The following is a 14,171-nucleotide window of genomic DNA, read 5'->3' as shown; positions in this document are numbered from 1 at the left end:
AAATGGGATACATACTGTGTTTTCTAATTTCCAACAATTGCTATCAGATAGAGGTTGTGCGAGGTTATGTATGCCAAAGTATATGTCAAGACTGTCAACATCGACTACGTCATCTTCTCAACCCGAAGTAGAAAGTGCTCAAAGTACTGGGAAGAATGGTAGTGTTACGTTGCACTATCCGATGCTTATGAAGTTTAATTAGTTGGTGTGGGCTATAAAAATGCGAGTAAATTTACAAGCACAGGGAGTGTGGGATGCAACTCAAAAGGAAGACGTGGAAGAATGGAAATATCGGATAGCTCCTGCGGCTATTTATCAAGCGATTCTGAAGGATGTACTACTTGTGTTAGCCGAGAAGGACACGACTAGAGAAGCATGGGAAACGCTTAAGATGATGCACATGGGCACCGATCGGGTAAATGAGGCTAAAGTACAAACCTTGAGAAGTGACTTTCAGGTTATCCAAATGAAAGACAGCGAGTCGGTGGATGATTTTTTTTCTTGAGATTAAATACCATAGTGACCGGTATTCGATCTCTAGGCGAGAAAATTGAGGAGACCATGGTGGCGAAGAAGTTCCTTCGAGCTATCCCTTTACTATTTATATAAATCGTAACATTTATCGAACAATTTGGTGATTTATAAAACATGACTGTGAAAGTGGTTGTGGGTTGTTTAAAAACCCATGAAGAGAGTCTTCGAGGTTATGGAGAATGATAACGTGCCCTAGCCAACATGAAAAAGTCGCGCCCAACTCAGAAGGCTGGCGTGCCCGGCAGACCAGACCCAGCGGGCTTAGTGCCCACCAGCGCCCCTAAGGCAAGGCGCTCTGGCAAAAGGATAAGCGCCCGCTAGAGACGCCCTTGCAAGAGGCTTGCGCCCGCCAAGGGCGCCCTCAAATCCAAGACAAATGATACAGTCAGGCGACAAAGCAAGGGATCAGAGCATTACCGGCAGGACCAATGGCAGTTCTCTGACAGATAGAGGAGCACGATCCTCCAATAAGTGCCCCGGATCCTATCGGTCCTGGTGATCCTGTCTCATACGGACGAGCAGGAATGTTGAGTATAAAAGGAAACGCTAACGACCCCGACAAGTAGGTCGTCTTCCCCAAGCTACTCTCATACACACTCACAGAACCCTACCAACTTGACCGTCAGAGCGTCTTTCCGGGAGCCTCCTTCCGGGAAATGGCTGACGGCCTTCTTTATCTGTGATCTTGTAGGAGCAGCTCAAGAACTATTGCCAGAATCTAGCAAGAACAAGAGCAAGGTCGCATCAGAGAACAAGGAGATAGACCTTCTTTGTTGCTTACGCATACCGAATGGGAATCACGATTCAAGAAGACCGACGGGGGGAGATCATCAAACACCTAAAAGGAGAGAGGTGGTCATGATGGATGAGGCAGAAGAGGAGGACGAGGACGAGGGCGTGGCCGATGAGGTGGCCGTGAATCCAATGCAAACCACGAAATGAAAACAAAAAAGATAAAAGAAAAATAAAATGCTTTAGATATGAAAAGTTTGTTCATTATGCATTGGAGTGCCCAGAAAAGAACTGCGATGAGGAGGCAAACCTCACACAAGCTAACGAAGACAAACCCATCTTAATGATGGCAATCTCACAAGAATATGTACCTAGAAAGGTGTCTCTAAAAGAGAATATTTGTGTTAATCTTCTTGCTTCAGGGAGAGTCGAGTTAATTCCAAAGTGTGGTATCTAGACAACGGTGCTAGCAGCCATATGATGGGAGACTGCTCAAAGTTCCATGAGCTAGATGGAAATGTGACGAGTCATGCGAGATTTGCTACGGTTCGACTATTTCTATTTTGGAAAAGGGTCGATTTTATTCGATTGCAAAAATAGCAACCAAAGACTTCTAAATGAAGTATACTACATTCCAAGCCTCAAAATAACATCATTATTCTTGGACAAATGACAGAGGAAGGAAGTCGAGTCATTATGGATGGGTCCAACTTGATGTTATATGATAAAAATAAAGATCTACTTTTAAGAGTTCCAAGATCCACAAACCGGTTATAAAAAACTCCATTAAGAACCGGTAGAGCAACATGCCTCTTAGCCACGAAGGAAGAGCTGAATTGGATATGGTACTCTAGACTTGGTAACGTTAACTTTCCCACATTGAAAAAGTTGTCCGAAAGGAATATGGCAACCGGAGTTCGAAGGATCGAACATCCGAATCAAGTGTGTGAAGGGTTGGTTCTTGCAAAACAAACCCGAATCTCTCTCCCAAATCAAACAATTTTTCGAGCTCAAAAACCACTCCCACTTTTTCATGCGGACCTGTGTGGTCTGATCACACCCACCTCTATTAGGGGAAGCACATATTTGATTCTTTTGGTTGACGATTATTGTCGGTGGATGTAGGTTTATACGTTATCCAGGAAGTTTAAAGCCATGGGTCCTTTCAAACAATTCAAGTTGTTGGTCGAAAAAAGTATGGGTTATGAATTAAAGACACTGCATGTGGATCGAGGGGGAGAGTTTACGTCAAAAGAATTCTCATTATTTTGTGAAGAAAATGGAGTAAAAAGGCATCTTATGACACCATACTCGCCTCAACAAAATTGCATCGTAGAAAGACGAAATCGTACAGTTATGGATATGGAAGGAAGTTTACTTAAAGGATGAAATGTACCAGGTGAATTTTGGGGAGAAGCTGTTAGACATGTGGTTTATCTTCTCAATCGCCTACCTACAAAAGCGCTTCCTTACATCACACCGTATGAAGCCTGGTTTGAAAAAAACCAAACCTTCAACACTTTTGGTTGCGTTGTCTTTGCCAAAACTGTAGGTGGTCACTTGAAGAAACTTGAAGACTGAAGCAAAAAGATGTAGTATTTTTGCAGTAGAAGATGGAACTAAAGGGAATTGATTATTTGATCCTGAGAGCCGGAAATTGCGGGTCAGTCGTGATGTTGTTTTTGACGAAAATAAAGGATGGAATTGGTACAAAACAAGGAAGAGGAAGACATGACTCCTAAAACCTTCACAATAATCGATCTGGACAGCGATGAAGTCAACTCGGCGAATCCGAACAACCCTGCAGTCAACTCGAAACATCCGGACATCCCCCATCTCGAATCTATCCAGCAGGAAACAACCCCAAATATACCTAATTCAACCCCATTTTCTTCTAGTTTGACCGAAACGGAAAGCTCTCGAAATGAAGTTGGGCCAAGTGGATTCTGTTCGCTTACCGATATATATGATGATGCCGAAAATGTGATCCTAGAACCCAGTAAGTTGTTGATGATTGCAGCGGATCAACCCTTGAATTTTAAAGAGGCGGTTACCTCTAAACCATGGTGGGAGTCCATGAAAATGGAGTTGGATGCAATCATGAAAAACAAAACGTGGCAACTTACTGATTTGCCACCGGGTCACAAAGCAATTGGTTTACAATGGGTCTTTAAAGTGAAAAAAAAAAAACAATCTTGGAAGCGTGATAAAACATAAAGTCCGGCTTGTCGCAAAAGGTTATGTATAAAAGCAAGGAATCAATTTTGATGAAGTTTTTACACCGGTAGCGTGACTTGACATAATAAGGCTTATTCTTGCCTTAGTGGCTATGTTGTCCACCATTTAGAAGTCAAGTCGGATTTCCTTAATGACGATACTGAAGAGGAGATTTATGTAAGTCAACCAGAAGGATACATTGACAAAGTACACATTCACAATGTGCTCAAACTCTCAAAGGCTCTTTATGGTTTACGACAAACTCCTTGAGCCTAGAATATCCGTTTGGATAAAAGCTTAAAAGGACTTGGTTTTTTGAAATGTTCACAAGACACGGCGGTGTACAAAAGGAACTCAAAAGGAAAAAGTCTTTTAGTTGGTGTTTATGTTGACGATTTGATCATAACCTGATCGAACAACGAAGACATTATCGAATTCAAGGAACAAATGAAAAAAAGAATTCAAAATGAGTGACTCTTGGGTCTACTTTCTTACTATCTTGGAATAGAAGTGTCGCAAAAGAATTGAGGAATTTCATTACAACAAACAACATATGCAAAGAAGATTTTAGAGAAATTTGGGTTACTAGATTGCAACCCGGCAACTTCACCAATGAAACCAAGGTTGAAGATCAATAAAGATGAAAATGGTGAAAAAGTTGACCCAACCGGATACAGGCAAGTAGTGGGATATTTAAGGTACTTGACACACACTCGACCAGATTTGTGTTGGAATTGCAAGTCGTTTCATGGAACAACCAACTACTTTGCATTTCCAAGTAGTAAAACATATTTATGATACGTAAAAGGAACCATTGATTATGGGCTTAATTACAGAAATGGTCGTGAAATTGAAGACTTTGTTGGGTTTAGCGATAGTGATTATGGAGCTGACAAAGTTGGTGGAAAAAGTACGAGTGAGATGATTTTCTAGCTTAGAAGAAATGCAGTGACATGACAATCTCAAAAGCAAATGACTTTTACTTTGTCTACATGTGAAGCTGAGTTCATGGCAGGCAAAGTGCCAGCGTGTCAAGTCATTTGGCTTGGGAATCTAATGAAGGAGCTTACAGCCTTACTGGACATCATGTTATGCCTATCACATTGTATGTTGACAAGAAGTCGGCAATTGCCTTGATGAAGAATCGTGTGTTTCATGGTAGAAACAAACACATTGACACGTCATCACTCCATAACGGGATGTATTGAGGAAGGGAAAATTGTAGTGGAACATGTCGTTTCCAAAGAACAACGAGCGGACATTTTTACTAAAGCCTTGACACACGTGAAGCATGGTGAAATGCGACATATGATCGGAGTGACGGATATCGAGCTTGCTCCGGTTTAAGGGGGAGAATGTGATTATTAAAACTGACCACAAAAGTCATCAACATTTATTCACCTCCATACAAACTTGACTTTTGTTCCCCTATGTTTGAAAAATACCCTATACCTCTACTAGACTAATAAGTGTGATATTTACATTAGATGATGATTGACTTTTAATGCTAGTTAGTTAGTATCTGTAAGCTTAAATAGAAGTTGATAGCAGCTTTTAATATCTCTTTACCTTGTAATTTGTCTTTCATTTTAATCTAAGAAAAAGCCTTTGGCAGCCCCTCTACCATTTTTTCTTTTTCTGTTATGGATAGCAACAAAACCCATCTTTATTCACCATCTTTTGCCTTCTAAAATTGCATACAAATTGTCTTTTCTAATTTCCAACGGATATATCATATGTATCATTTCTTCTGGATATATTCTCCATTGGCGATTGATAAAACTTCTTGAAATAATAATTTTAATATCTTACAAAAAATTAATTACTGTTTTTGTGTTGAACTGCCGCATAACACATATACTCCATCTCATTATAACTTATATTTTAATTATGTACAAAACTCGTATGCTTTCAAGAAAAGAACTATAATATCCTTCCTACGTAATTTTCTCGTGTTAACCATTTGACGCAAAATGAGAATTACAGAATGGCTCCTTCCATTCAATCAAACAAAACAAAAAACTATTAGCTCAAATTATTACGGGTAAAAGAATTGGAGAAAAAGTGTTCATTCCAAGAATAAGTCTAATAAATAAAGACCTTAAAGGCTTAAATTGTTTTCAATTTTAAATGAAAACAATTTCAAGTTTCATTTCAACCCTTGCACTTTCTGAATCAAGCAAGCGTCCACTTCTTGAAAATCCTAGTAACTCCAAAACAGCTTTACATATATGAAAAAAAAATACCAAGTTGATATGACACTAAAATTCATACAAAGGTGCCACCGAGGCACCGACAAGCCCTACAAATAAACAGAAAGTGTTGACAAATCTACCATGAATTAAGCTAACAATGATCATATGAGGTGCACAAATCTTGAATAACAATCACATCACCACTATTCCATATATTTTGTGATTCACCTTTGATAAACATTTATTATATGACAAGACTTTTTTTGGCTATCTGGACTCACAACCACTCCCAACTCCCTCCAGCTCAGCCAATTCCTTACCACCACACCCTTGGGATGCCTCTTTGCCATCCACTCATTCAAGCCTTATATATATAAGCACAAAATTTATGGGTATGTATTAGCAATTTCTTGTAAATAGAGGGCTAAATCATTCGGTTTTGATAACATGATCATATGACCAGCTTCAGGAAAGGATTTTACTTCATCTGGGGGGCTGTCTTCAACGACGAACTTTTGAAATTCTTCATCCATCACCTGGTCTTTCTCGCATATTACATAAACCCTCTTAATCGATCCATATTTGTTTATGGTAAGAATAGAATCCTTGCTCATGTCCTCCAAGAATAACCTACTCGGTCTTATCAACATCTTTGCCAATGCTAAATCCTACACCAAATTATCACATGAAAACTAAGATTGTGATACAACTGATCATATCTATATATATGATCAGTGCACGTCAAGATTAGGACGCACCTCCGATTGGCAACTCCGGTACATCATGGTGGCTAGGTAATCGCATCCTAGTTCCGCCGACACTGGCAACCCATCTTTGAACGTGAACCGACAATCCATATAAGTTTCCGGCTTCAAATTCTTGAAGTACTAAAAAAACACATGTAAAACTATGAGAGAGAGAGAGGGAGGGAGAACTAAAAAGAAACGATCGTGTGTTTATTTATACGTACCTGGTTCATCTGGAGTGCTGGTGGATCCCTGCAATTGGGCATGTATGCGGTGATGAAAATGGCAGCTGACACAATGTGTGAAAACTTCTCCATGGCGACGGAGATAGGAAGTCCACCAAAGCTGTGCCCAACTAACACCACCCTTTCATCGCCAGATAACGACTCCATAAACTGAATCAGTGGTTGTACATAATCGGAGAAGGTGGCTATTTCCTCAAGTCGACTTGGGTGCACCCCAGAACCACCAAGGTCCACCGCCGTCACACGGTGGCCGGCGGATTGCAGGTTGCTCACGACCTTGTACCAGCACCATGCTCCGTGGGATAGGCCATGAACCAGCACGAAGTGCTTCGGTGAAGTGGTGGTGCTCGGCATATTCTCGACGAGAAATTAAGGGGTTTTCTTTTCTGGATGTTTATAGTTTTTGTAAAATGTGTTGAAATTTATATTCAATCAAGAGTAGAATCCCTGTACACAAAAATTAAACTCACCCACTTATTGCATCAACCATCCTCAAATTTAATGCCCTACCAATAATGACATTAATTAACATTTCAGTCACAATTTTAATTTTGTAAATTTAATTATTAATTATAATTTATAGTTTCTGTGTGAAATAATAATTAATTTAATAGCAGGACTTCCTTTTGCAATATTAGAAAAATGTCAATAAGAATTTATAAACAATATATATCGGCATGAGGTGTACAAGCCCCACCCCCTGCTGTGAGCTTAGTTAGTCGTGTGATGATGCGGTGAACACCACGTATATTTTGTGTTGTGCGAGCTGCGGTGAAGACCGCACTTGATTCTTTTTCCTCATTACTTTTTCCTTTTTCTTTAATTTGATTAATTTATTACTCCGTATTAAAATAAATGTATATATTAACAAATGTAAAAATATATATTGAAATTCATGGTTTTAAATTCTCTGTGAATAAAATATATAATATTGATATATTATTTATATACATTTGAATATTAAAAAGTAATAATAATGAGTGACATTTTTAAAATATTTTAATTAATACGTGGCATATAATATTAATATTATATTATGTTCTCTTTCGTAAAAAAAATTTCCTCTTTCGTAATATTATATTATATTTACTATCGTGTTTAGACTTCAAACGAAAATGTATATGCCACATGATTTGTACCGTGCACAGTGCGGAACACAATGGTTAGATTTAGCGGCGCCGAAACTAGATATTCAAATGGGCAATTTAAAACAATAAACACATGTTATACTATTAATAGTTTAATGTTGTAGTATTAATAGTTAATTAATGCCAAAATTAAGTATAAATATAAATATTTATCTTTTTTCTGAATCAGCAAAAGAGAAATATATTATAAAAAAAAAAAAAAGCACCACTAGCAAGGTATTACGAGTGAAGAGTATATAACTAGACACAAAGATAATAAAATAAAATTACAACGATTTGATCGGATGGATATTCCAATCAGTCCAATTTAAGTTTTTTCCACTGCTTAGTTTAAACCAAAGGAAGGTCGTCGATTTGACATTGTCCGCTACTTTCGTAGCGCACAACCGTTTGTCACCAAATATTCGTTCGTTTCTTGCTTTCTAGATATACCAAAAAGTTGCATAACAAATGCCCCAACAATCTTTTCTTTTCCTTGGGACAGTTTCCCCAATTGGAGGCATAGTCGAGAACCTCATACACTGTGTGGATGTTTAATAATGGAACATTACACCATTTGAAAATTCATTCCATGACAGTTCTAGCAAAAGCGCATTGCACTAAAATATGATCAACGTTTCTTCCATCGAGTCACATTGACAGCATGTGGTGGTTGAAAGTTTATACCCCTTTTGGTTAAGGTTGCATCTAATGGAATACAACCCCCTTTCGCCCTCCAAATGAAACACAAGACTTTTAAGGGTATCTCCTTGATCAAACTAAATTTGGCAATATGCACATGTCCATTATCTTCCAAGATATGTCGAAGGCCACTTACCTTATAATTCCCGTCCCCAGTGAAATCGCATTTCCACAATACACAAATCCCATCCTGATGTTTCTTGATGATTTTGTCGTCTGGAATGTCCTTCCTTTCGAGTTCGCGTTTAATAACTGCTATATTGTTCCATACCCCTATCATTGTCTTCATAGAGTAGTAATCGTCTCCTTTGTCACTTAGTTTGTAAACCCATGTGATGACTTTTTCCCATAGTGTGAATGGTTCCGACCTCAAACGTCACCACCATTTCACCAGGAGTGAGATATTTAGGGATTTTAAGGATCTAACTCATAGCCCACCATTGTCTTTATTCGTGTTGACCTTCTCTCATGATACCCAATGTATCGTCTTCTTACCATGAGTCACCCTATATAAATATTTACATATCATTTTTTTCTTAATTTATATTTACCATATTTTAGAGTCAGTCGTTTTTATATGTAATTCTCAAAATTGTAAACAGTGGCGGTGCCAGAAATTTTAGTACAGGGGTACAAACATTTTCAAGATTCAAAATAACAAATGCAAAGAGTTTCTTAATATTTAAAGTTATAAATCGAAAAAACATAGTTTAATCAAAAGTTACAGATGAATCCACCTAGGCGCCATGTCTTGAAATCGATCAATGCTATTGTCATCAAAAACTTGTAGAAAGACATCATTCTCTATAAAAGTGACTAAACAATCATTTAAAACTTGATCATCTTCTCTACTTATTCTCTTTACACTTGTTGTAGTAAATGAAAAATATATATTTTATGTAGTTATCTTATCTCAGACATTAAAAACATGGTATAATCCATTTAGCTAGGGGTACAACAACATAGAATATGTTTACAAATAATTTTTTTTTCATATATAAAACAATTTTTTTGGGTTGTTGTACTACCCGTTCATCCCATGTAGCTCCGCTATTGATTGTAAAACACACTTAGCTATAAACAACAATCATACATAATCTTGCAAATTTTATGAGTATTTATAATTTTAATTACAACCCATAATTAACATAATTAACAATCAGGTTATTGTATAACTAATTGACAATTAACATATAACAAAGTCGACAATATATATATTTTTTAAGACAAAAACTCATAAATAGTCCTTGTGGTTTCTCGAAATCTATATATAGTTTCTAAGTTTAAAAAACCTCATCCATGGTTCTTTTGGTTTCAAAACTTTTAACAAATAGTCCCTCACCCACATAAAAGACTTTTATACCTTTTTAGTTTCTTTTACATTTTTTCAATTAAAACCATTTAAAAGAAAAAGAAAAAAGAAGTAATTAACCATATACATACATATATACATACATACATACATATATTCATACATACACACACCAAAGAAACAACCCAGAAAAAAAGTCCATCACTTTCACCCCCAATTTAAGGATTCCATCCTTGACACATCCATGTATGGCACCCTCTCGTTCTCTTTCTAACCTCACAGTTCTGCAACTCCTTGACCTTAGCGCACTTAAAGATTTAACGGGTCGAATCCCGCAGGAATTCAAGAAACTTTCATGTCTAACCCATATGTTTTTTTGATGCCAATAAGGTTTCTGATTTAGTTCCTACCCTCGACTCCTGTTCTGGCTAAAAAAGTTATACCTTAGTAATAATCATTTCAGTGAGAGGATCCCACCAGAGATTTTCCAATCTTATAGATCACTTTCGAAACTTGGTCTCTCAAGGAATATTCAGAATTCCGGTGAGATTTCATCGTCGATTGGTGAGATTTCAGTGAGGGGATCACACAAACACACACCTGTTTTCAGTCTCATCTTTCTCGCACCCTCAATCTTTCATCTTACATCATACATGCAACTCTGAAGAAGCCATCTAAGCTCTTCGGATTTTTAATTGGTGGACCTTCCGGTAATCGTCCCTGGTAGATATTTTGAATTCGTTATTGATCAACCTAGTGACGTAAGGAATGGTGGTGATCGGAGAAAATCCCTTTCACATCATCTAAAACCACCAGATCCCTTCCCTTTTTTCGCTTCTTCCCCAGTAATTAAGGAGGTAAACCCAATACCAAGTGGTTCGATTTCAAGTTAGTTTATCTCACTTATGCAAACTGATATATGGTTATCTGCTATGACTCAAGTAGTTTTGTCAATCCCCCAAAAATAATCCAACCCCAAAACCTCCTATGTTATTTTCCCAGAGAAAACAACCAAAAAATAGGGGAAGTAGGGTCGACAGAAGACAATGAGGTCTGCCACCATCTCTTTACCATTATTGATGGTGTTCTTCATTATATGTTTATGTGTGTGAGTATGTGTGTTTTGGAGGTGTATGAGAGTTGTTAGATTTTGATGATAATTGGGGCTAGGAAATAAATTATCAATGGGTACTCTATGATTCAACTTGTATATCAAAAAGGGGAGAGAAAAAGATAAATAAATAGATAGAGAGATGTAGACACATGTTGGGTTTTTTTATTTTCTTTTTCCTTTTTGTTTTAAAATAAATTTAAATAAAGAGAATCAAAAATATATTTAAAACGGTAAATAAGACTTTTTATGTAGGTGAGTGACTATTTATTAAAAGTTTTAAAACCATACGGACCATTTGTTAAAAGTTTTGACACCATAGGGACCATCTATGAGGTTTTTCAAACTTATGGGCTATATCCCATGAAACGTCCCAAAAATATGACCCAAAAATTTCATTTTGAATTTGAATCAAACGGTATTCGAAAAACATCATCAATACATTCCAAATGAACATAAGTGTATCAAACATCACATCCATCAGAGTAAATCACAAAAGTGGAACTATGTGGTGTGTGTGGTGCAGTCATCCCGAGCTCTTCCCTTTGGAACCAGAGGTACCTGAAACATAAATTGAAAACCGTAAGCACAAAGCTTAGAGAGTTCCCCAAGCTACCCCATATCATACATAATAAATAACATATTGGGGCCCCGCTCGATATGCAGATATGTTATTATTAGGCCCTACCCACTATCCACATACAATATATATCACATAATCGTGATAACACATACAATAATCATAAGACACTAGCATACATTTCAGTCATCGGGCCTCGCCCGACATCAAGCCCCGCCCAGTATACATAGCAGCACATAACACATGCAAGGGTCACGCAGACTCCTAGCATCCTAACATAAATAATAAGGGCCAACATTGGTTCTTTATACCTGCTAAACCCAATGAGGAAACTCAGATCGACTGCTGAATCTCACTGTAAATATTTGGCTGCTGGTCTGACGAATCCCCTAGCAATCAATACGAAATAACACCCGATTAACATTTGGGTTCTAATCGATATCAAACAATCCATTCTTAGGGTAAAACGACCATTTTACCCCTCACCTAGTTTGGTTCAAGACTATGGCACAAACTCACAATCTAAAAAGACCCAAAACCAATTAATCATCCAAGGCCTACTTATGGAAAATTGGGCCAAACCCCTACATGGGCCTTACCCTAAAGCCCAACAATTTTTCATAGTCCAAAGCATGTGCACTTAGATGGCCTAATAAGAACTCAAATACCCAAGCCCAAAAGAAAGCCCAATCTCAAAGCCCAAACGCAAAAACCCATCTAACTGGGTACGCAGGGCGTATTGTACACTAAGCGTACATGCTAAAAGTCTTGTACACCGCTTGTACAGACTTGTACGCCCAACTGTCACACCCCCAAACCAAGGATGGCGGAAACGTCCTTGGGTGGAGGACTTCATGTATAGTATCACAACAACGTGTATAATAGTGCTCAAAGTAAATACAACCATCATTAATTGAAAAAGTTACACCAATGTATATGTTTACATATTTCAAATCAATTACATTATGATGACAAAATGAACTGTTTGATGATTTATCGTCTCATCCTCAAAACGCTGTTGATTTCTTGTTTCACTGAATTCCTGAGAATACAAGTAGTTTTGAAAAAGTGTCAACACAAAGGTTGGTGAGTTCATAAGTTTTTGAGATAAAGAGTTTGGAAACCGTTCTTTGTAATGTGTTGTGTGTCACCAAGAAAAATCCAATATTTTCCTTTAAAAAGTTATGTGGTCCTAAATACCAGGACCGAAAATGAACAAGTATTTGTCATACTTAAAGATATAAAATGGTTTCAAATTGGCGTAAAACCCTTTCTGATTTGAGAAAACTCCCGTAATGAATGGTGTGTAGTCTTAAATACCAAGACTGAAAATATACAACAATATCTGTAATTATTGATATAAAAAGTGATTTTAAATCGACATAAAACCCTTTTTGATATGAAGGCGTACAAGTATTTTTTTTCCATACTTAAAGTAATTTTAGTGAGCTAAATCGACATAACTCGCTCCTTTAAAGTTAGAACCCGTAAATCTTATGATTTGTTAATAGCACATGTGAGCTATCATAACCATACTTGACATAGACGGCCTCGTAATACGACGTTCTTCAGGCGTCGCTGTTAAATGACACTTGTCACCATAGACCTGCCGGTCTAGCTGTTGCAAGCAGCTCAGGTGTGGGTTTGTCAAACCCAATATAGATCTATACACAACTATCACGTTTTCCCTACAAGAGACTCTGGTTACAATTTACAGGACTTTTTGAATTGGTTACTTTGGAAGTAACCCGAAGCGAATGACTCACAAATTTATTCGTTAACAGATTTACGTAAACTAAACTGAAAACCTTTGGTAAATAAGTTTGAGAAGTAAATGATACATAAACTATACCTATTATAGTTTATCCAAAACGTTGTAATGTATAAGAACTCTTTTATGAAAATGCATTAGTGTTATGAATCCATAAACTATGCTTATTATACCTTAATATACGAGTTCTAAATGAATGAATAATCTTATCATGAATGACTAAGTTTCACTTTATGATGATAAACTAACAAGGAAACACATTCTATATTTAGAACTTATTGTTATACACTTTGCTCAACATAATACAAAGTGTTATGAAAGTTATATGTTGTTAACTAATTTTTAACCTTTCTGCGCTGTTTTAGAAAAGTCATAGAAAAATCATACGAAGTCGAAAACTAAATCCGTAAATTCTGAGAGTTCCCAAAATGTGTCTAGTTTAATCATAATTTTTATCATGATTTTTAATGACCTCCAACTTGGGTGAAAAATTCCATAATCACAGACTGGTCCGGATTGGTGTTTGAAATGATAGGCAGTTTTGTAAAAATCACCATAAATTGTAGAAAAATCGTATGGAGATGTGCAAGTAGTCATTTTAAATCTAAGAACTGGAAATACTTACACCTAAAACAGTTTTGAAAACAAAAATGTTTATGTTGCCCAAAACAGTCCGTGAATGGAGTCCAACTTTTCTGATGAAAGCTGTTAGAAAAGTTTAGTTATGTTCTTAGTGTTTTAAGTAGATGGATGGTGGAGAAAAGAAGTGTTCAACTCAAGAACACTTTGGGAGATTGCTTGAAGATTCAAAGATCTAACACCAATAGGATGGAGTTTGTGTAAGATATCTATGATTTGAGTATAAGGAAGTGAAATAATCATATGGAGGATGTTAATAC

At 37.0% G+C, this 14,171-nt stretch overlaps 1 protein-coding gene across 1 annotated transcript; it reads right to left on the bottom strand.

Moving 5' to 3' along the window:
- Nucleotides 1-5,859: 5,859 nt before the first annotated feature.
- On the bottom strand, nucleotides 5,860-7,110 carry LOC111876703 (methylesterase 10). Its single transcript, XM_023873276.3, has 3 exons — nucleotides 6,649-7,110; nucleotides 6,437-6,565; nucleotides 5,860-6,346 (listed from the first exon to the last, which is right to left on the bottom strand). The coding sequence occupies exons 1-3, from the start codon at nucleotides 7,021-7,023 to the stop codon at nucleotides 6,065-6,067; spliced, it is 786 nt and encodes a 261-aa protein (XP_023729044.1). The 5' UTR covers nucleotides 7,024-7,110; the 3' UTR covers nucleotides 5,860-6,064.
- Between the last annotated feature and the right edge of the window lie 7,061 nt (nucleotides 7,111-14,171).

This window comes from Lactuca sativa, chromosome 2, assembly GCF_002870075.4.
Source record: "Lactuca sativa cultivar Salinas chromosome 2, Lsat_Salinas_v11, whole genome shotgun sequence".
Lineage (NCBI taxonomy): Eukaryota > Viridiplantae > Streptophyta > Magnoliopsida > Asterales > Asteraceae > Lactuca > Lactuca sativa.
The sequence above is the reverse complement of the archived record's forward strand: the minus strand, read 5'-3'. Positions and strand labels throughout refer to the sequence as shown.